The sequence below is a fragment of the Hemiscyllium ocellatum genome, chromosome 18 (assembly GCF_020745735.1).
Source record: "Hemiscyllium ocellatum isolate sHemOce1 chromosome 18, sHemOce1.pat.X.cur, whole genome shotgun sequence".
Taxonomy (NCBI): domain Eukaryota; kingdom Metazoa; phylum Chordata; class Chondrichthyes; order Orectolobiformes; family Hemiscylliidae; genus Hemiscyllium; species Hemiscyllium ocellatum.
Window position 1 is genome coordinate 57,184,255 of NC_083418.1, and position 23,317 is coordinate 57,207,571.

The following is a 23,317-nucleotide window of genomic DNA, read 5'->3' on the forward strand; positions in this document are numbered from 1 at the left end:
TGATTATACTGCTATTGTCAATTGTTGTAAAAACTAGTTGACTAATCTCCCTTTAGGGAGAAGTGCCTTCCTTGTCTAGTCTATGTATGACTCCAGACACACAGCAGCTTGAGGGTAATAAATGCTGCCTAGCCAGTCTTCAACCCATGAATAAATTATTTTTTTTTAAATCCTCTCCTCACAAGGGCAAGTCTTCATCTCAGGAATACATAAACAGACTTTTTATTGTACCCTCATTCCAGGCAAGGATCACCTTTCTTGTGAAGAAGAGCAAAATTATTCAGTGATCCATGGGTTTACACAATCTGACAGCTTTGACGGAAGGGAGCTAAGAGTTAAATGTTGGTGCTGTGAAGCTTCTGATCATAAAAAGAAATATAACATTACCTGTAAGAAGATGCTGACAACAAACTTTTGAACAGCTCACTGAAAATCAGCTGTTCCACAGAAGGCAACCTGTAAACTGAGTTGCTGGGAGTAAGGACAAGAAACCTCTTAAGTAAAAATCTTGCAGTTTTATTTAGATATAAAGGCTGCTAAATATATAATATCACAATAATTTTATGGAAACAAAAGAATTCTATTTGCTAATTTCCGTTCAACAGAGAGAGGAAAATCAAGGGAAAATAAAAGAAGCCCTCCAGCATTTATAATGCTCAACTTTAAACAAGTTATTGGGCAATTAACCTTTTTTTCTTCATGTGCGCGAGCGAGCTTGCTTTTATACACAGTGCAAAAAAACAATAATAAAAAAAGACCAGCAGTTACAAGAATAAATAAGCGATAATGAAGGTGAAGGTGTGCATTTATTGTAGGGTTTCACAAATGGGTGGGGCATTGTGAGATGTCACCTTTGCATGATCTGGATTTTTAAGTGACTCGAGTCCCACGCCAATGTTGCAGACCCTCAACCACCCTCTGAACTCACCACAACAAGAAAACCCATAGCGTCAACACAATGGAAAATGAATGTTGCCCTTGCCTGCGCCAAGATTAATTACACTGAAAGTGATGTTTAACAAGTTGAAAGCCTAGATACTGTCCAGAAAAATGCTATGTGGCCATTGGTTTCTGCACTGGCTTCTTGAAAGAGGCTTGTTTGAGGACATCTCCAGTTTGTGACCCAAAGATACTGTTGAGCTCTATCAATCTGAATTTGACCCAGCCTTTCCCAAAGTAACTTCTAAATTACACCTCAATGGTGAGAACGTACTTGGAGTACTGTATTCAGAAAATGTCTATTCTTTAGTGGAATCGAGGCACACCATTGAAACTCTGAACCAGTAACAAATCTCCCCTTACTGAGTTACTGATCAATTTTCAAAAGAAATGGATTAGATCCACACTTTCTAATAGGAGGAAAAATAAAGGTATTATTTATTCCTGGACTGTTGCTGCTTTCTGCTGCAATTGTCCAAGGTTATTAGCTTCATTTTGCTCCAAGGAACATAGCAGAGAGATGAAAGAACTTGCAAAATGAAAAGAAGCTTTCAACAATTGGAGGGCATGGCCAGGCAGGTGGTGGAAATGGTAGGGTTTGGGGTGGGTCTATGTCCTTGAGGAGGACAGAAAGACTTCAATGTGTGGAGCTTCGTTTAGAAAGCACCTAAAAAGGTAGCTATGCTGCTGTTCTTCCAGTGATTTCCTACTCCTGTCACAGTACAGAGTCTGCATTTCTTCTGGCTGCAAAACCAGGTAGATGGGGACAGCCTGGAAAATGAAGGCAGACTGAGTAAAAAGTCAGGAAGTAGGTAGAATGTCAACTGTAAAAATTCACTCCTAAACACTCTCCTGCTCCTCTCATTTTTTAAAAAGCTCCAGTGATCTTTGAATCTTCACCATCTCCCTTACAGCTGCTCAGCATTCATTTCATTTATGAAGATCTTTAGAACTTTTCTTACATTGAAACTACTGTAAAAACATAAGATGCTGCAGTCTCGGCTAAATAAAATTAAAATTCCAGATTTGAATTCGAAATGTCTAGATGATTTTAGTTTCTCGTGGATGGCACTCTGTGTACCCACTACATTTACACAAGTTATGACCATTGTCTTGGTGCTCAAATCAATACTTGCAGGTAGCTGTTTCCTTGGTAATGCAAATCTTGTTTGGGATAAGCTCCACTCATGACACTACAAATGCCAAATGGCCTCTTACGGGGAGCAGAGCTGCAGTACAGAGGACAAATTTAGTCCTCATTCCTAATGAAGCATATACTTATCTCTGAACAGGTGCAACGTAGGATTGAGTTCTGGGATGAGAAGGCTGTTCTGAGGAGAGTTGCAACAGAATGGGAATACATCTTTCCTATCATCCAGAAGAACAAGAGGTGATTTTATTGGAACCTTGAAAAGGTTGACATGCAGAGGTATCCCCTTGGCCTTGAAGTGTAGAATGTTGGAGTCCTAAATGGCTGAACCCTTAACCTGAGACTGAGTATAGGAGAAGCATCGTCATTCAGAGACTGAGAATGTTGGGAATTCTCTACTTCAGTATGCTGTCGATGCTTTCTCATTAAACATATTCAAGATTGAGATGGGAACTGAGGGAATCAAGGGAAACAGGGCACAACGCAGGCTAATAAAGTCAATGTAAATGAAGAACCACAATCGTATTGATTTGCAGAGTAGGCTCCAGGGACGTTATGACCTACTGACATTTCTCGGGTACTTAAGACAAGTGATTTCCTCAGTCTTCAATCGATGTACAAACAAGATCCTTCTTTACAATTATACAGGAGAATCTGGATGCAGCTTTTGATTAAGCAAGATGGAAGGTGAAGCACATAACTCTGCCATCACCTCAAGGAGGAATCAATGTTAGCGCTATGTCATCGCAAGTCAATAATACTGGTTGACCGATACCACAACCGCTTTTTGCGCTAACACTGGACTAATGTGTTGGCCAACATTAGGAAGGATGACTTGCCAGAATCCATAGGTTGGTGAGCAAGTTTCTGCAGCATCTGGTTAAGTCCTACGAGAATTAGAGACGCAAGCATAGTGTTGTCATGTATACATGTTCCGATAGAAAAATTACCGCTTCCAGTTTGACTGAAATATGGAGGATAATGTTGAATCCAATTAAATCTATTCCTTCCCAGATGCTTGGCTTAGCACTGTAGCTCAGGAATAACGGGAAGATTTCCTGAATGTCCCTGTACACAGGCAGAACATTCCTTCACTCACTTCTGCCCTACTTGATCGCCCTTGCAGTACTGAAAGAAAATCAGGTTTGATAGATACATCTGAAAATAAGCGTTTAATGACAAAATAACTGGCTTGCTTTAACTGCAGCTTCAGAGCAACACTGGGGATCAAACAGAAAGGTGAGCACACAGACAGAATCTTCCCAGGGTCAGATTGGCCATTTTAGCTGACCTCCTAGAGCTGCAGGTTTCTCAATCAAAACTCTTCCTCTCACTGAAGTGTGCCTCTGCAGTTTCCTTCTGTTCATGCTTGCTCCCTAGACAGCTTTTGATCCTCCCTACAGCCTACATCTCCTTCTGTACAAGTGACTACTGGCTCATATGTAATTTCAAAATTTAAGAATGGTATCAAATTTAATGGGATTAGTCTAATTAAGACACTTGAAGGGCTGTAACAGAATATGGCAAGACTTTAACAAACTTGCACAATGGGTGTGCCACTGACAAAGAGATTCATAAATGTAAGATGAACAAAGATATAACTATCTAAATGGAGTGCTGAAATGTATAGGCAGTGAGACACAAATCATTAAAGTGGAACAGGATAATCAGGCCACGAAAAGGCAAACAGAGCAAGGGAGCCGATTTTCCAAGTGATAGAATTAAAGCATGGAAGTTATGTTAAACTTGAATATAACTTTTCTTAGCACACATTTGGAGCACTTGAACTTGAACAAAAGGCTTTTGTGAGGAGTTTCTCTCAGAGGGTGGTGGGAACTCTCTGTCTGTAAGTATGATAGTGACTAGGAGTTGATTATTGACGGTGATGGATTGGAAAAGCACAAAATGAACATCCAGACTCTTCTTGGAATAGTGCTGTGGGATCTTCATCAATCAAACAGCTGGACACAACAATACCCAAGCACAAGAGCAAAGGAACATACAAGAGGTAACTTTCAAGATGACTGCAAGCAAATAGTTAACCAAATTAAAGCAAAACCTTCTGCTTTCACCAGACTCTAATGGCATCTCAAAATGGAGTGGTGACATTCCCAACTTGTCCTGGGGAGCATATTTGCGATCTTCTGATACATGGGTTGGTGAGGTTCCATGTGAGTATTGCCCATACTGAAATCAGGCCTAAGGTGTTGGTACTCAAAACTGATCATATAACAAAATTCCTGAGAAACAATGACATAGCCTAGGAAGGCGAAGTAACCTCTTGAAAGAGGTGGTGCACCCTTGTTTGGATGACGAGGTTGAACCTTGGTGCAGAGAGCACACAAAAAAAAACTCAAGAAGTGATCATTTGGCACATGGTCTTTGGCAAGATCCATCCTGCTTTGGAAGCGTTGCGAATTGTTGGGAGATCATTCGAATTATTCTGTGTGTAAAGTCACTTCCCTGGGGTCGGGGAGTCCAGAACTAGAGGGCATAGGTTTATGGTGAGTGGGGAAAGATATAAAAAGGACCTAAGGGGCAACCTTTCCACGCAGAGGGTAGTGCATGGCTGGAATGAGCTGCCAGAGGAAGTGGAGGAGGCAGGTACAATTGCAACATTTAAAAGGCATCTGGATAGGTATATAAATGGGAAAGGTTTATGGGGATATGGGTCAAGTGCTGGCAAATGGGACTAGTTCAGGTTGGGATATCTGATCGGCATGGACGAGTTGAACTGAAGGGTCTGTTTCCACGCTGTACATCTCTATGACTCTATAACTCCCCTTATCAGAAGAAAGTGAGGATTATGGGCAAATATTTTAGATAATGGCTTAAGGCAGTTGACTGGATGAGGATGGGTTTGATGGCCCTAATGGTAATTTATCACTCTTACCTGTTACAATAGAGAGTGTGGAAGATCAATTGAAGCAACCTTTCTCTCTCCTTAGCAACCTTCCTATCCCACTTGGTCTCACGCCAACCACTTACAATTTCTAACCACAAACATGCCATTCAGGAACAAAGGACACAATCCACCCGCTGATTATTTTTCTGACCCCAATTCACACTGGGAAATGACTTGCCTGTGTTCACGAACCAAACAGAAAGCTCTTCATGGATCAAGAACGCAGCATGCAGGGAATCTAGCAGCCTTATAAGGAGATGACTAATGCTCAGCTTCGCTGGGCTATTGAATGTCGTCAATTCAGTAAATTAAATGTTCCAAAGCTTTTGATCTGCTCCACTGGTAAATAAGAATAGTTTCTGTATCTGGCCAAGTCTTTAGCCAGGAATGACATTATACAGCTAAAACACAGAAGCAAACTCTTTGTGCAAAAGCACATACACTAAATGGACACCTTAAGCTTCATTAAAGCATTTCGATTATGGGCTTTTTTATGTTTCGAAATGGAATACAGGGAATAGAAAATTGAAAGGCTTGATTGAGGGCCAAGAGAAACTGGTAGCATTAATTGGTGGATGATTCCAAAGCTTAGTGAGGATTGATCCGTCAAAAAGTCAGTCCTCATTTCTTTAGCAGTGGCCATGAGATGGGGTTGGGTTACCAACATTTGCCAAAGGGGCACAAATTGGCAGGGACATGTGGAGGGGGGAATTTCAGAAGGAATTCACCTGGTTACAATCATCCACCTTCACATCAAAATGTTCATTTTTGTTGAAGATAGCCTCTTCAGAAACCTCTGACATCAAGAAATCTGTTCTGAATTGAAACCAAAAATCTGACATTCAATGACTGCGATTATTTCCTTAACAGTTGAACCAGCAGATGCAAACAAAATATCATAGTTCAGCTCTTACAAAGTCACAAAGCTTCATTAATCTTATGAGAACCAATCTGTATTAACAGCACAATCGCTACGATTTGTACCAGCATTTTTACAAAAAAAAAGAACCAGGTCATACAAGAGAAAACATTTAAACAGAATTATTATTTTTCTTTTAAAGTCACGCTTTCCATTAGAAAAAAAAATGGCAGTTTATAGAACCTCCATCTTGCTGTGAGGAGCAGTTCTCAGGAGCCTTGAGGGTTCGGAAGGTCAAAGATAATTGGCGGATTTATTGGCTGGAAGCTGACTGTGCAAGTGGAGGCGTTTATGTATGTGGTGTAGCCGTCTGTCATGATACCGTAACCTGTGGAGGAGAAAAGGGTCACCTCAGCATTAACTTCCTGAAGGAACACCAGATTCGTTATCCCGCGCTCTGTACCACAGACACATCAACACTCCGAACTCACACTGTTTCACAACCACCCTGTCCCCCAGTGCCGTATGGGTTCAGAACAGGAAGCATGATATTTCTATAAGTTTCTGAGGTAATGGGTGCCAAAGACCTAAGAGGTGGTAGCACATTCATTGTTGACCATGACTCCCTTCTCCTTTAAAACACTTCTTAAAACTAACCTCTTTGACCAAGCTTTTGGTCACTTGTCCTGATGTTTCCTTGGCTGTCAAACTTTAGTTGATAAATCACTTCCATGAATTGCCTTTGGATGTTTTGCTATGTTAAAAGATGCTGTGCAGATGTAAGTTGTTTTTGGTGCAAGAGAAACATATCTTGAATTGTAAGTGTCTTAATCCTGAATCTCCTTTAATTTTCGTTTTTAATGAAAACAATGCCAGAGTTGATCTCAAATTGTTCAGTGGCAGCCTTGGTCAGAAGGTTTAGGTTCTAGGTCTACTCTAGAAACGTGAATACATGATACAGATTCATTTCAATACTAAGGGAGTGCTGCTCTGTTACAGTAGTAATGTACTTATGTAAGGTATGACTTGTCTGGATAGCGTGCAGTAAAACAATAGTTTTTACTGTATCTCGGTTCATGTGACAATAATAAATCAAATCAAAGCAGTTGGAGATATAGCGAAGTGAATAAAAGGTTAAACCAAGGTTCTTATCCATCCTCTCAGAGGGATATACAAAGGAACCCATGAAACAATTAAATAGATCGCATGTTCACCCGGTTTCTTGGCCAACATTCCCCCCTAAAAACAAAATTCAAGTAATCTATGCACTAATCGATTTGCTATTGATGGTGTCAGGCTAAGTGCAAAATGGGCACTTGCATGTTCATACCAACATTGACTACACTTCCAAAAAAAAAGTCTACTTCAGAATATTGTTTCCCGTAATGAGAATGTTTGTCTATAAAGAATGGCTCAGCAAATTCTCTCTCTGCAGCTTTGAAGACTAAGATGTGATCTCATTGGAATATGTAAAATTCTGAAGGGGCTTTACAGGATATACACTAGAACTTGTTACCTCTGGCTGGGGTATCTAGAATATGGCGACACAGTGTCACGGTGCGGGACTAATTATTTAGCAATGAGATAAGGAGGGTTTCCTTCATTCAAAGGGATGTAAATTTTAGGAATTCTCTACCGCAGAGAGAAGTAGATGCTTCATCATTGAATACATTTAAGACTGAAAGAGAGGTTTTTGCTCTCTCAGGGAATCAAAGGAGATGTGGAATGGTCAGGAAATTGAGATCAGTCATGATCATATCAAACGTAAGCGCACAACCAATAGGCCAACATCCCTGTTTCTTATGTGAAAATGGACATACAGAAACCAAGGCAATTCTTCAAAGTGGCTGAGATTGATGAAGAAAAGCAATTCATGCAATGGGTTGTTGCATTAAAGTTGACAACTGCAGCTCAACATGGATGGGGCATTGAAACTTCACTGATTAGTTTTAATCATTTCACGTTAATCTACAATATTCAAGGGGAAAAGAGAAGTCTTTAGGAAGTTCTCAATTTTCCAATTACCTAAAAGGGCAAGATGAAAACTTTATAGAATTCTCATAACTTCATGTCGGTAGGTAATAAATCCATGGATGTACTGAGTTTAACACATATATAGAAAGCAGGTCACTAAGAACAGTGCTTCACTGGGTGCTCAGTGATGATGTCATCTAGTATGGTGACAAAACGTTTGAAAATGAATGTTTCAGCACAGCGAGCAAACGTACATCCAGTACTGAGTTTAACTCTGTCCTGTTGGTATTTCTACTTAGAAGACATGTTATTTAAGGTGCTGTAATGATAACTAACTTCATCCAGTGTGAGTCATCAGTACCTGATGGCCTCAAAGAATGTTCATTGATATAGCATCCTCAAGTATCCTTCCAGTCTCCCAATGTGCATTGCAACCAGTAACATTTGAATTGCGACCACTATTGGATTTGTAGGGAAACAGTGCAGCCAATTGCACACTAGGGAAGTTATAGGAACTCAAATCAGACCTTGGCTGGACCAGGGCATAATTCGAGTCACCATATTAAAGAAAGGCCATTGAGGCAATGGAGAGGTTACAGAGCAGATTGACAAGAATGGTTCCAGAAATGCAAGGAATGTCAGATCCATGGCTGGATTTTCTTGCTACGCACAAGCTGTACAGAACTGGTCTAGTACCTGTGCATGCATGTAAAGATGTTTATTAACAAAGTTTATTTTTGCAATAAATGGACAAGATGATCACAAAATGAATTTCAAATTTAATGTGGCAGTTGCTCACAAGGCTGCAGATTTAGATTTAACAATGAAATTGAAGGTTTACTGCACAAAAGAAATAAGAACAAAATATACCAAACAATTTATCGAAATTTAAGTTGGTTTTGCTGTGCATTTTGAAATCGTTTAAAAGCCCATCTACTCCCCAGTGCTATCAACTTACAGTTAAATTAAATCCACAGAAATGGTCCTACTCGATCAAATCAAAAGACTTGACTTAACTGTTTATTCATAGTCCCTATCCTGTGAACTGTGAAGTCTTTTCCCTTGAATAACCACACAATTGAGAGCTGAAAGATTCTCAGTTCTAAATAGTCTGCAGAATTTGTGGGCAGCACGGTGGCACAGTGGTTAGCACTGCTGCCTCACAGCGCCTGAGACCCAGGTTCAGTTCCTGACTCAGGCGACTGACTGTGTGGAGTTTGCATGTTCTCCCCGTGTCTGCATGGGTTTCCTCCGGGTGCTCCGGTTTCCTCCCACAGTCCAAAAATGTGCGGGTCAGGTGAATTGGCCATGCTAAATTGCCCGTAGTGTTAGGTAAGGGGCAAATATAGGGGTATGGGTGGGTTTCGCTTCGGCGGGTCGGTGTGGACTTGTTGGGCCGAAGGGCCTGTTTCCACACTGTAAGTAATCTAATCTAATCTAATCTAATTCAAACCAAACATTCCCAAATTTGGAAGTTTTTACAAACTACAACACTTAAAGTGAGATAATTATTCTTTTACTTTTACTTTTAACAATTTACTTTTCCAGGAGAGGCTATACTTGTAATTGACTCTTCTCCGATATCCTTTGAACTGAACCCAAATGCTTTTCAACTAAACTTTAAAAATGTGCTCATCCTAGATTCTGCTACAGCTAATGGTGCAACGTATTTTCTTACCTGTTGTAACCCCTCCCCCTACAATACAAACAAACTTCCATTAACACTACATGTGTCCCTGCCATCATATGTTCTCTCTGACATGTATTGGCTTTAAAATCAGAGTTCAAGACTGAATTACCTAATATTTAAACTACTTCACAAAAATAGGCTAACAAATAAGTGTCACAGTTTAAACATTTTGCTAATAATCTTTGCATAGTTTTTCTCTACAATAAGCTAAATCTTTATTTGTTAATTGTAGAATCTTGGCTGAATCTGATACTGATGCAGTCTAATATATAACTGACAACACTACCATCATTTTCAAACTCAAACTTTGTAGTGGTCAACGGTGGACAGGGACAAAGGAAGGACTCAGTCCAGCCTCCCCAACTGGCCTGTAACAGTGTGGATACAGAGTGAGCACTCTATATTACGGGGAATAGCATAACTAGAGGCCATTAACATGAGATAGTCAGCAAGAAATCTGAGGGAAAATTCAAAAGAAACGTATTTACCCAAAATAAGATGTGCAAGTCCCCACCACAGGGACTAGTTGAAGCAAACTGTGTGCATATGGTAATGCATAAGCTAGATAAGTATATGAAGGAGAAGGAAATAGAAGATTGTGATGATAAATTTAGCTAACGGTGCTCAAGTGCATTACATATGCTGGTCTACTCCTGTTGGACAAAATAGCCTGCTTTTGTGTCATAGATTCTCAGTAATTATACACAGAATTCAATAAAACAGGAACAGTTGAATGCCCTTATATCTGTGGTTTTATTTATGTAAACACGATTGCCCAGAATATCAGGTACAGTCTACCGTGAATAATGTTCTTTATGTCTCATTAAAAAGGTAACCAATAAGATGATATTACCCTCCATGTTGTATTCCCATGGTAATGTGCTGAAGGTCAATCTTCAGCCTGAAATCTCTGAAATGGCACTCAAAAGCCTCAACTCCCTGGCTTTATAGAGAAAGAACTACAATTTTAAGCAAACCAGTAGTAACTGTCAAAGACAAAGGCTCTTGTATGTCCATGGTCACAGGACGATTGCACAGGGGATTGGGATGAGAGGGAGAAACGCAGGATTAGGATTTATAGAAAGGGAGGGTTGGGGTAAAGGAGAAAGAGTTGAGGGGAGCATGGCAGAATTGGGAATGGAGTGGTGAAGATACAGAAATGAAGAGAATGTTCAAAGTAAGTAATGAAGGGATATTAAAGTGACACCTGTTTAGAGAGTACCAATAGAGAGGATTATAGAATGAGTAACTATCAGTGGAGGGAATGGAAGCTAAAAGAACTCACATCACAAAGGCGAAAGTGGAAAGCTGACAGCAGTCAAAGGGGGCAGCTTGAGAAGACATTTGATTGAGGTATTCATAACTGAGGGACATCTGGACAGGGAGAAGCTGTTCCCATTGTCAGAAGGATGTAGAGACACTGATTTGAAGTGATTAAAAGTGACATATTTGTTTTATAAACACAGTCATTGCTCGGATCTGGAATGTGCATGGTGGAGGTCAATTGAATGGGGACTTGTAAACATGGGGAGAAAAAGCATTCAAGGCTACAGGGAAAGGGCAGATGAGACAGACTAACTAAAGCACACTTGCAGTGAGCAATCAGGGGCTTGACAGGCTGAATTGCCTCCTTTTGAGCTGTAAGCCCATCTTCTTGGCAGTGGTAGGGAGGGATGGGGAAACTGAACCGACACAGGATGCTGAAAGCAGAAGTTAAGTGACACTTCTGATGGATATCAGGCTGACATGAGTTGGTCAGTGGTGTGCTTTAAGGAGCGACAGTGATGTGTGGCTGTGGGTTTGAGGTGGTGCAGACATTACCCCAATCCATGACAGTCTCTAATTAGAGTGGAGTAGGTACAGTTCCCACATGAGAAATCACCGACATGAAATCACAGTTGTTAATTCTGATTGTCTACTTATTCATTAGGAACACAGCAAGACCGAGTCAACAGACTTTCGTGTGCAACTGACAGTGATATCAGTTATCTTGATACCTCGGCTCACCCATTTTAAATGAACAGTCACTTCATTTAAACAGTTGCTGTTGCCATTACAATATAAAGTAAGCAGAGCTCACGCAACAACAATTATGATTTAACTGTCCACCACCATTCACAAGGGCATGTGGCAGGCTGGCAGGTGAAAGAACTGCGGGTGCTGTAGATCAGAGACAAAAATAGAAATTGCTGGAAAAGCTCAGCCATTCCAGCAGCTTCTGGGGAGAGAAATCAGAGTTAATGTTTTGGGTCGGTTGAGCCTTCCTTAGATTTGGTCCATTGGTTGTGGGATCGCTTAGCTCTGCCTACTCATTTGCTGCTCAGACTGTGTGGCACACAAACAGGTGGGTTTGTAGCTTCACCAGGCTGCCAGGTGTTGCTCCTGACATGCCCCCCCCCCCCCGGGACTTTTCATTGAGCCGGGGCGATGCCCTGGCTGGATGGTAAAGGTAGAGTAGGAAATATGCTGAGATTGCAGATTGTGATGGTGTACAATTGTGCTGCTGGACTCCTGGGTATGAATTGCCTGATCTGGTTTGGAGTCAATCGCATGGTGTGAACGCCACATGACGAGAGGGTGTTCTCAACGTGAAGACAGGAATTAAAGTCTGCAGACATACCGTGCGGTGATCACTTTTAGTAATACTGTCATGGACAAATGCATCTGCTGTAGGCAGATTAGTAAGGATAAGGTCAAGTATGAACTCCTCCCTTGCTGATTTCCTCACCACCTGCTTCAGACCCAGCCCAGCAGCTGTGTCCTTCAGGGACCTGACCAGCTTGGTCAGTAATGGTGCAACTAAGCCACCCTTGATGGAGGAGATTGAAATAGCTCACCCAGAGTATACTCTGCACTCTTGCCACCCTCATCGCTTCCTCCAAGTGTTGCTCAATATGGAGGAGGTCTGATTCATTGGCCGAGTGAGGACGGTAAACAGCAGGAGGTTTCCTTGCCCATGTTTTAACTGCCGTGAGTTTGAAAGTGCTTACAACATTGCTAAACATCCCAATGGTGTTTCATAGATTATTAAACTGAATTTGACACTGCACCATGTCAGCTCCTTGGGCTGGTTTCCAAATGCCTGATCAAAGATATAGATTTTAAGGGGTGTTTTAGAAACGGAAGGTAAGGTAGACAGGCAGAGATATATAGGTAGGAAATAGGGCTCAGCTGACTGAACATACGGCCACATATGGCAGAGTGAATACAATCAGAGATGCTGTAGAGGACAGAACAGGAATAGTGCGTAGATCTTCAGGTGGTGGTGGAAGCTGGTAGAGGCAAGTGTGGATGAAACCAGAGACCAATTATTAGCATGAAAAATTATCCTCGCCAAACTTATACATATATTGGCACATTCTTGAGGTCACTTTGGGAATATTCAGACTTTTGGGGTGGGGGAAACTCTTGGGAACCCCTCTCTACACGCTCCTCTGCAGAGACAGAAACACCTCTGTGGAAACCTCTTACACAGGAAAACTCCCTGTAGATGCTGAAATACTTCTGGGGCTGTGTTGTAAAGGTACAGATCAGCTGTAAACACACTGAATGGCTGAACAGGCTTGAGGGACTGTGTGTCCTCTGCCTGCTCCCTACGGCAGATACGATGAGGTCAGGCATCCTTTGATGAGGATTGCAAGCAAATATGTTCAATATTGAATCAATAGCTGTATTCGATCAATCAACAATTCAGGGTGACCAATCAATTCTATTCGATTCAGAATACAGCCCCCGGGAATCAGCAGCTCGGAACATTTGAGAAAACAGGAGGTTTCTCCCCCAAAAATGATTGTTGCTCCTTAAATGGCTCTAAATGCGATGTTTCAGGAGGAGCTGGCAGATCAGGCTGTTAGTGAAACAGGCTGATCCCTGAAGCTGCCTGGCTTGTCCTCCATACACTGCTCTCTGAAAGCTTTTGACATTTTAAGAAGCAATTTCTGTAACACGAATTGCTGCCAGTGTGCGTGCGTGTGCGATTGGAAATGCAAATGAGTCCAAGATGACATCAAACAATTAGCTGCCTAATGTCATTTGTTTCATGACAAAGTGATCCCTCAGCACTTCCTGCATTTCTGAAATGGAATTCAAAAGGATTCCGTCATGATAAGGTTCACAAGATTTTATGCAGCAATTTGAAAGTGCATTCCAATTAATTTTAACCAATCGCTCTGTGGCAAAGTTGACTGCATTATGTTAACTTTGACCAAAAAAAAACACCTAATAGCTAAGTTCACTGCGGCATATTTGCCTCTCTGAGTATAGCTTTGAATAATACTTTAAGTATTAACTTAGATTAATTATTAACTCTGCAATCCTCCCAACACTGCATCCCATCCATCACACTGCTCATTTCTCTCTATCACTGGTAACTGTCTAGGTATTAGAATTCCTTCCCTAAATCCTTCGATCTCTCCTCAAAACCCTGCTTCTGATCACCTGATCTTTGACTCCCTGGTCAGATTTTTATTCTGATTGTGTTCCTATCAAATACCTTGGGAGTTCTTTTACCCCTATTATTAACATGCACAAAAAAAATTGCAGTGCTGTTTTTAGCTGTCAGCAGAGGGAGAAAGATGTTGGGTTCCTTTTACACTGCGTCAGCTAACCAGAAATGACTTCTGCACAGTGCTCCTTCCAGATTTCCGAGCCGGGAGTGCAACACATACTGAACAAGGAGGAAGAGTAGGCCACTCAGCCCTTTGAGCTTGCCCTATCATTTAACAAGGTCACGCCTGATCTGATTTTAATCTCAACTCTACATTCTTGCCTATCCCTGATAATCTTTCATCCCTTTGACAGTCAAGAACCTATCTACCTCTGTCTTAATAATATTTAAAGACTCTGCATCCATTGACTTTTGAGGAAGGGATTTCCAAAGACTCAACACTCAAAGATAAATGAAAACAGTTGGTTCTGATATAATGCAATGGTTCCGTTCTAGTGTGATATCGTGTTATAAGTAGATTGTGTAATATCTCCAACAGTACTCCAGTGAAATGTCAGCAGAGATTTTTGCGCACAAGTCCCTGAATTGGGACTTGAACCCATAACTTATTGACTCAGAGACAAGAGCACTACCCATTGAGTCACTGCATAGAAAAAACAGCAATAGAAATTTAATAGCTTGTGACACTCCATTCAGGACTGGTCTGTGATTATACAGTCATAGAGTGATAGAGATGTACAGCACGGAAACAGACCCTTCGGTCCAACCCATCCACGCCGATCAGATATCCAAACCCAATCTAGTTCCACCTGCCTGCACCCAGCCCACATCCCTCCAAACTCTTCCTATTCATATACCCATCCAAATGCCTTTTAAACATTGCAATTGTACTAGCCTCCACCACTTCCTCTGGCAGCTTATTCCATACACGTACTTCCCTCTCCGTGAAAAAATTGCCCCTTAGCTTTCTTATATATCTTTCCCCTGTCATTCTAAACCTATGCCCTCTAGTTCTGGACTCCATCACCCCAGGGAACAGACTTTGTCCATTTATCATATCCATCCCCCTCATGATTTTGTAAACCTCTTAGGTCATCCCTCAGCCTCCGATGCTCCAGGGAAAACAGCCTCAGCCTATTCAACTTCTCTCTATAGCTCAAATTAATAGTTGCAGGGACTGGGAAACTCCTAGGGTACAGACCACGATTTCTTAACACGTGTTCTCTGTGGGACCAATATTCACCAAAAACCCACAATCTGTTGGCGTTTCCAAGGACATAACTTTATGGTTTTGTCAGGGTGGTAAAAAAAAATTTGCTATCATGATAGGTAAGGTCATTTGAAAACTTCAGCCATTAGAAAATATATCCTATAATAATTTTTCGATTGTTTGTGAGAATCATTTCTAATGGGATTTTTCACCACTAGTGGGAATATTGACGCTGCCATCAGTGGCTGTGGGGGAAATGGTGCATGCAATGTGTGTATTCTAAGAATATTTGTGAAATCTGCTAATTAGTATTTCTACACTGAAATCTAACTTGTCTCTCATTGGCATTCAAAGATATCACCATCAGTGAAAGATAGCTATCAACATTCGGGGGGGTTAATGACGACCAGAATCTGAACAGGTCAGAGGGTTGGGTGTTCTGTGGCAAGTATCTCACTTCCTGACTCCTAAAAACTTGCCCACTATTTACAAGACACAAGATAGGACAGTGATGAAATACTCTCCACTTGCCTGGATATGTGCAGTTTCAACAACATTCAGGAAACAGCACCTGCAAAATCTTTTGCAAATTGCATACTGTCTTGACTTGGGACTACATTATACTCCTTCACTAGTGCTGTGCCAAAACCCTAACAGGTCCATAGATGTATCTCCTCCACAAGGACAACAGAAGTCCGAAAGGATAGCTTACCATCACCTTCTCAAGGACATTTAGGGATGGACAATAACGTCAGTTTCAACCATATTCCACAAAAAAAAACAAAAGGGAAGATCTTGTTCAAAGGAATAAGGATCAACCTTTGTGAGTGGAAGAACATGTGAAACAATTGGATAAAGGTATGCAATCAAATTTAAGTCTTCATTCTAAAGTCATACTTAAGAACAAGAAGAAGCTGTTCATATCACATCTGCATGTTAATCAATGTTTCATAATCCACTCAGCCTCAACAGCTGTTTAAGGGAATTTTTTTCCTTCTCCACTTTGAATGAAGATGTGCTTCCTGACACACCCCTGAATCGTTCAGATCTAATTTAAAGATGATGGTCCCGTGTCCTGGAGTGCCCTGCTCCATCCTCTCTCTTTATCCTATCCTTCCACCTTTTCTTGGATAAAGACGTTTCCATCAGAAACGATTATATTTACATTTTAAACGTGAATTGTGTGAGCTAAGTTGTCAGCTGGGATTTACAGCTTCCTGCTAACTGGGGCTGCCGATTGGTAGGACAAAAAAGGCAGTGGTCTAGCAAAGCACTGGGTCAAAGTCAGATATAGTGATCACTTAAAGTTGTTTCATTTCCATTAGCCCCTCTTGTAGTATCGACTGAGTGATGCATTTTTGTGTAAAGTTCCAGCTCTGGGTGATACATTAAGTGAAAGCTGTGAGCCACTGAATCTATTTTTGTTTTGGGAGAGGTTGTGGGTGGGGGGTCGGGGGAAGGGTTCCCACTGTGCCAACTGTTTGAGCTTCAGGTGCTATTGGGTACAAAGTGCCCATGGTAATATTTGAAGACAGGGAGTATCTGTAGCACTCATGTCAACATCACCTCCCCCTCTGCCCCTCAATCCCTGATGCTAATAGAGGGTGCAGACACCAGGTGATAAGAGGTGTAAGTGGCTGCATGAAAGTTACCGCACACAAACAGACCTTGTGGCGACACCAGTGAGTACTCCACCTGAGCTTCCTCTCACCCTCCCTCATGCAACTTTATCAGCATAAATCTCAAATCCTTCCTCTTTGGTGAAAATGAGGATGTGCATTCATCTAGCACCTTTAACGACATGCAAGAGTACTTTACAGCCAATAAAGTATTTTACACCATTGTGACATAGGCAACATGGCAGCCAACTGCACACAGCATACAAGCAAGTGATAGTGACTAGCCATGTTAATTTTGGGATAAATATTGGTCAGGGAAGACTCCTCAGCTCTGCCATGGGAACTCGGATGCCCACCTGAGATAGTAGATGGGACCTCAGTTCAACTTCTCTTTAAAAAAGTAGGAGCTCCGACCGTGCAGTGCTTTAGCACTGGAATATCAAGCCCAGGAGTGGAACATGAATTTTTGTAACTCAAAGGCTCCCAATTGAACCATGCTTCTCTAATTTCCCGTCGAGTGCTTAAATACTAATCATTTCAACAACCTCTATGGTAGTAAGGCCCACTCTCTGGGTAAAAGTACTGGAACATCTTACTTCTTGGCGGTTCAATTATATTTAAGGACCTTAACTCTCTCTGCATGCATGCCATCAAACTGTTTTCATAAATTAAACACCAGCACACATTATTTAAATGCTAACTAATTCTATATAGCATTACATTAATAAATAACCAACTGCTATCTGTTACATTACTACACCAAAGTTAATAGCTCAAACAGTGAAATAAAATAAGGAAAATAATGCCTCTGTTAAAAAGTTGGGAGGGAAATTTGACGATAAATCTCTACTTTCCATTTATCTCATGGGTGTTTGACAGATAACATATTGTGTAAAATGACTTTCACCCTTACCTACATAAGAGCCCCTGCACTTCAAGACAATTCTGAGGGATGTGTGAAGGTCAATCTTGGGATTCAGGAAGCAGATTTGAGTCATTTTAATCAACCTGTTCTGACATATGACACATCTGGAGGAAGTGGGACTTGAATTTAAGCCTCCTGGTACAGAGGTAGGGACATTATCAATGCACATAACAGCACCACACAAAGGCTCGTATCAGTGAATCATGACACTGGGCTCAGTAGGCATTTAGCTGGGCTGCTCAATGTCTCACGTACATGAATCAGAAAGTTGCCTGATCACTTGGTACTTGGGGGTCAACAATTCATTGCACATGAGGCTCTGACCATCAAAATGCCCCAGATTTCATGCACGAGGTCAAAGGGCAAGTGGCACTACGACACAGCCCACTGTCACTCTCTGATTTCACAGCAGATCTTGCCTAGGATTAAAATCCAATCCAATCCCTCCCTCAGGCTGTTGACTTTCTCTCTTCATATTTATAGACAATTAATCCTAAACCCAATGTCACCTATCTGTGACTTGGTCTTTCACCTAGGTTTGCCAACAAGAATAATCCTTTGGAGTTGAACTCCAGATTTTGGCTGTCAAACATAAATCATCTGCTTTTATCAGTGATTTACTACCACCAACAGTGCTGTGTGAGGTGCTGTCTGTCAAATGAGACTCAGAACTGAAGTCCTATCAGTTCTTCACAGATGCTAAATAACTCCAGGGCCATTATTTCTGAAGAAGAGCAGTGGACCTCTGCCCAGTGTCCTGGGCCAATACTTACCCCATAACCAACATGACAAAACTGATTGAAACCAAAGGAACTGCAGATACTGTGAGCCGGAAATACAGGTTGCTGGAAAAGCTACCAGACCCGAAATGTTAACTTTGATTTCTCTTCACAGACGTTGCCAGACCTGCTGAGCTTTTCCAGCAACCTCTGTTTTTGTAACAAAAATGATCCATCAGTATGTGGATTCTTGCTACATGGAATGTCAGTTGTTGTCAACTGCACCACAAAAGTATCTGATTGGCTATGAGCACTTAGTGATATGCTAAGACAATGAAAGACGTCACAGAAGTGGAAGTCGGAAGTAGGGATGTCTTGTTGCAATTATACAAGATCTTGATGAGACCATAGCTGGAGTACTGGGTGCAGTTTTGGTCTCCTTATCTGAGGATGGATGTTGTACCTATACAGGGGGTGTGACAAGGGTTTACCAGGCTGATTTCTGAGGGACTGGATTGGTTCAAACCATATTCAGAGGAGTTTAGAAGAATGAGCAGGTGATGTCACAGAAACCTATAAAACTCTAACAGAACTAGACAGTGTAAATTTCGGAAGGATGTTCCTAATGACTGAGGAGTCCAGAACCAGGGGTCACAGTCTACAGCAATGGGGTAGGCCAGTTAGGACTGAGATAAGTTTCTTCACCCAGTGAGTGGTGAGCCTGAAGAATTCGCTGCCACAGAAAGGTGTGGACACCAAAACATTGAATCTTTCAAGACAAAGTTGAATCAGTTCTTAGGGCTAAAGAGATCAAAGAGTTTGTGGAGAAAGTGGGAAGAGGGCATACAGCTGGATGATCAGCCATGGTCATAGTGAATGACTAAGCAGGCTTGAAGGGCCAAATGGCCTACTCCTGCTCCTATTTTCTATGAAATAGTGACTATACCACAACTGGCTGATTGGCTATGAGCACTTTGTGACATCCCAGGTTAGTGACAAGACACCATAGAAATGGAAAAAGAAACCGAACGAACTGTGGATGTTGGAAATTATAAATAAAATCAGAAATTGTTGGAACCAACATTGACATCTTTCCACTATGACATTAGAGTCACTAGATTCCTGGTTCATTATGAGCTGCCATGAAAAGCTGGCAAGCTGGGAAGGTAGTTTGTGGGTTCACATCAGAGAACAGAAGTTGCCAACTGGTCAGTAAAATCCAATCAGGAAAACAGAAAAGCTGCATGCCTTTAGTAAGTCCTAAAACCTGTCATTACGGAGGAGGAGATGTAGCACAGTAGAGGCTGTAGAAACACTAAGGCATGATGATAATCTGTTTTCGTGATCGAAGAGGGGAACATTGGCCGAAACACTGGGAAACATGCCCCTCCACTTCTTCAAAACCATGCGATGTCTGTCCCTACCTCCACCTAGTGTTACATCCAAAATATTGCAGCTACTAACAGTGGAGCACACCTCCAGAGCTGCACTAGAAAGGTCATATTTGAGCTTCTGCTTGAGTTTTAGGAGTGGGACTTAAATCCACAAGCTTTCAACTCCAGTGCTATGCACTGAGCTGCAGCTGACATTGGTATCTCTTCGTGAAGTAAAGAACTCAGTTACCCTCTTCATGCCCATTCCAGTTCACCCCTTAAATGGTTAATTATTAACCTCTTTGAATAAAGCATCAAACAAGAGCTGAGAAAAGCACACACATGTCTAAAGAATGAAATGCTCACCAACTGCCTTGTTGGCAACTGGTTGGGGGTTGGGTGTGCACTACCTTTAATCTTATAATTTTACCAGAACCATTTATAAAAGTGCATTTGGGATTAAGAAAAGTCACCAACCCTCGTGGATTCCTCCAAAGACGTGTAGTTTTGGCCGTACTCGCCTCTGCACTGTGTTTAAGAGCTCGACACAACCAACTCTCTGTAACTCTTTGGGAACCCAGTCTCGAAAACCTGAAACCAAAAATAAAATGAAAACCATACAATGGGATTCCTTTCTAATGGCCCTGCTTAATAATGGAACTGCACCATGCTGACACATCACTTACTGTTACACTGGAAATGCGTTGTTTAATTTAATCCCTCTTAATGACAGTTTGTATTCAGGAATTAATGGGATTGTCCCAGTTGCACAGTAAGTAGGTAGGATCTATGAACACAGAGCATTATATTGTGGTTAATGTCAAGCTACATGTAAACTGTTAAGTCCATCAAGTGCAAATGCTGAGATCGATCAGAAGGTGTTGCTGCTTTCATATCTGCTCAATCTTTCTTCAGAGAACAATGCTGAGATCAGAAAACAAAAACAGAAATTGCTGGAAAAGCTCAGGATCTGCAGAAAGAAATTAGAGTTAAGATTTCAGGTCCAGTGACCCTTCCTCAGAAACTGATCTGAAGCTAGTTTACAGGCTCATAGGCTGCACTGTGGAACACAGCAACTAACATAACATCGCCCTGATAAATTACGGACAGAAACTAGCAACTAGCAAGATGGTGGAGCCATCTCGACTGATTAATACATGTTTTTATATACAAAAAAAACAGGGTTGTTACTCAGTGTGTGTTTTTCTTCTTTAACTTGTTCATCCAAGGCCACAAAGTAAAAATTCTTTAAAAATAAGACATACCGAGGCTCAAAAGATTTTCAAAGATGGGGAGGGGCCTGATGTGGAACAGCTGATTTCTAACAGGTTTAACTTTTGCAGGTAGGGGTTATAGACAATAGACAATAGGTGCAGGAGTAGGCCATTCCACCCTTCAAGCCTGCACCACCATTCAATATGATCATGGCTGATCATCCTTAATCAGTATCCTGTTCCTGCCTTATCTCCATAACCCTTGACTCCACTATCCTTGAGAGCTCTATCCAACTCTTTCTTAAATGAATCCAGAGACTGGGCCTCCACTGCCTTCTGGGGCAGAGCATTCCACACAGCCACTCTCTCTGGGTGAAGAAGTTTCTCCTTATCTCTGTCCTAAATGGTCTACCCCGTATTTTTAAGCTGTGTCCTCTGGTTCGGCACTCACCCATCAGCGGAAACATGTTTTCTGCCTCCAGAGTGTCCAATCCTTTAATAATCTTATCAGATCCCCTCTCAGTCTTCTAAACTCAAGGGTATACAAGCCTAGTCGCTCCAGTCTTTCAGCGAAAGGTAGTCCCGCCATTCCAGGAATTGACCTCGTGAACCTACGCTGCACTCCCTCAATAGCCAGAATGTCTTTCCTCAAATTTGGAAACCAGAACTGCACACAATACTCCAGGTGCGGTCTCACCAGGGCCCTGTACAGCTGCACAAGAACCTCTTTGCTTCTATACTCAATCCCTCTTGTTATGAAGGCCAGCATGCTATTAGCCTTCTTCACTACCTGCTGTACCTGCATGCTTACCTTCATTGACTGGTGTACAAGAACACCCAGATCTCTTTGTACTGCCCCTTTACCTAAATTGATTCCATTTAGATAGTAATTTGCCTTCCTGTTCTTGCCACCAAAGTGGATAACCATACATTTATCCACATTAAACTGCATCTGACCACTCACCTAACCTGTCCAGGTCACCCTGTAATCTCCTAACATCCTCCTCACATTTCACCCTGCAACCCAGCTTAGTATCATCAGCAAATGTGTTAATGTTATTATTAATACCGTCTCCTATATCATTAACATATATTGTAAAAAGCTGCGGTCCCAGCACTGAGCCCTGCGGTACCCCACTGGTCACTGCCTGTCATTCTGAAATGGAGCTGTTTAACACTACTCTTTGTTTCCTGTCAGCCAACCAACTTTCAATCCAAGTTAGTACTTTGCCCCCAATACCATGCGCCCTAATTTTGCTCACTAACCTCCTATGTGGGACTTTATCAAAAGCTTTCTGAAAGTCCAGGTACACTACATCTACTGGATTCTCCCTGTGTCTGCGTGGATTTCCTCCGTGTGCTCTGGTTTCCTCCTACAGTCCAATAACGTGCAGGTTAGGTGAATTGGCCATTCTAAATTGCCCGTAGTGTTAGGTGGAGGGGTAAATGTAGGGGAATGGGTCTGGGTGGGTTGCTCTCCGGAGGGTCGATGTGAACTTGTTGCGCTGAAGGGCCTGTTTCCACACTGTAAGTTATCTAATCCCTCGTCCATCTTCAGAGTTACATCCTCAAAAAATTCCAGAAGATTAGTCAAGCATGATTTCCCCTTCATAAATCCATGCTGACTCTGACCTATCCTGTTACTACTATCCAGGTGTGTCGTAATTTCATCCTTTATAATAGACTCCAGCATCTTTCCCACTACTGAGGTCTGACTAACTGGTCTATAATTTCCTGCTTTCTCTCTCGCTCCTTTCTTAAAAAGTGGTACAACATTAGCCACCCTCCAATCCGCAGGAACTGATCCCGAATCAATCGAACTCTGGAAAATAATCACCAATGTATCCACGATTTCTCGAGCTACCTCCTTCAGTACCCTGGGATGTAGACCATCAGGCCCCGGGGATTTATCAACTTTCAGACCTAACAGTCTCTCCAACACCAATTCCTGGCAAATATAAATTCCCTTAATTTCAGGTCCTTCAGCCACTGTTACCTCAGGGAGATTGCTTGTGTCTTCCCCAGTGAACATAGATCTGAAGTACCAATTCAATTCTTCTGCCATTTCTTTGTTTGGGCGCAGAATGTTTCATGTATGAGGGAAATCAAACTCAGCACAGCCATTTCACCACAATGCTATGATTAGATTAGATTCCCTACAGTGTGGGAAAAGGCCCTTCAGCCCAACAAGTCCACACTGACCCTCCGAAGAGTAACCCGCCCAGTCCCACTTCCCTCTGGGCAATTTAGCATCTTAGGATTGTGGGAGGAAACCAGAGTACGCGGAGGAAAC

At 41.8% G+C, this 23,317-nt stretch overlaps 1 protein-coding gene across 5 annotated transcripts in view; it reads right to left on the reverse strand.

The window, feature by feature from the left end:
• Positions 1 to 559: 559 nt before the first annotated feature.
• Positions 560 to 23,317, reverse strand: part of mpped2a (metallophosphoesterase domain containing 2a) — a 194,011-nt gene continuing 171,253 nt past the window's right edge. For all 5 annotated transcript variants that reach the window (XM_060839047.1, XM_060839044.1, XM_060839048.1 and 2 more), the window contains exons 6-7: positions 20,288 to 20,401; positions 560 to 6,241 (exon numbers count right to left, since the gene is read on the reverse strand). In XM_060839047.1, coding sequence (XP_060695030.1) covers positions 6,123 to 6,241; positions 20,288 to 20,401 — 233 coding nt within the window. In that variant the 3' untranslated portion in view covers positions 560 to 6,122. The remainder of the gene's footprint in view (positions 6,242 to 20,287; positions 20,402 to 23,317) is intronic.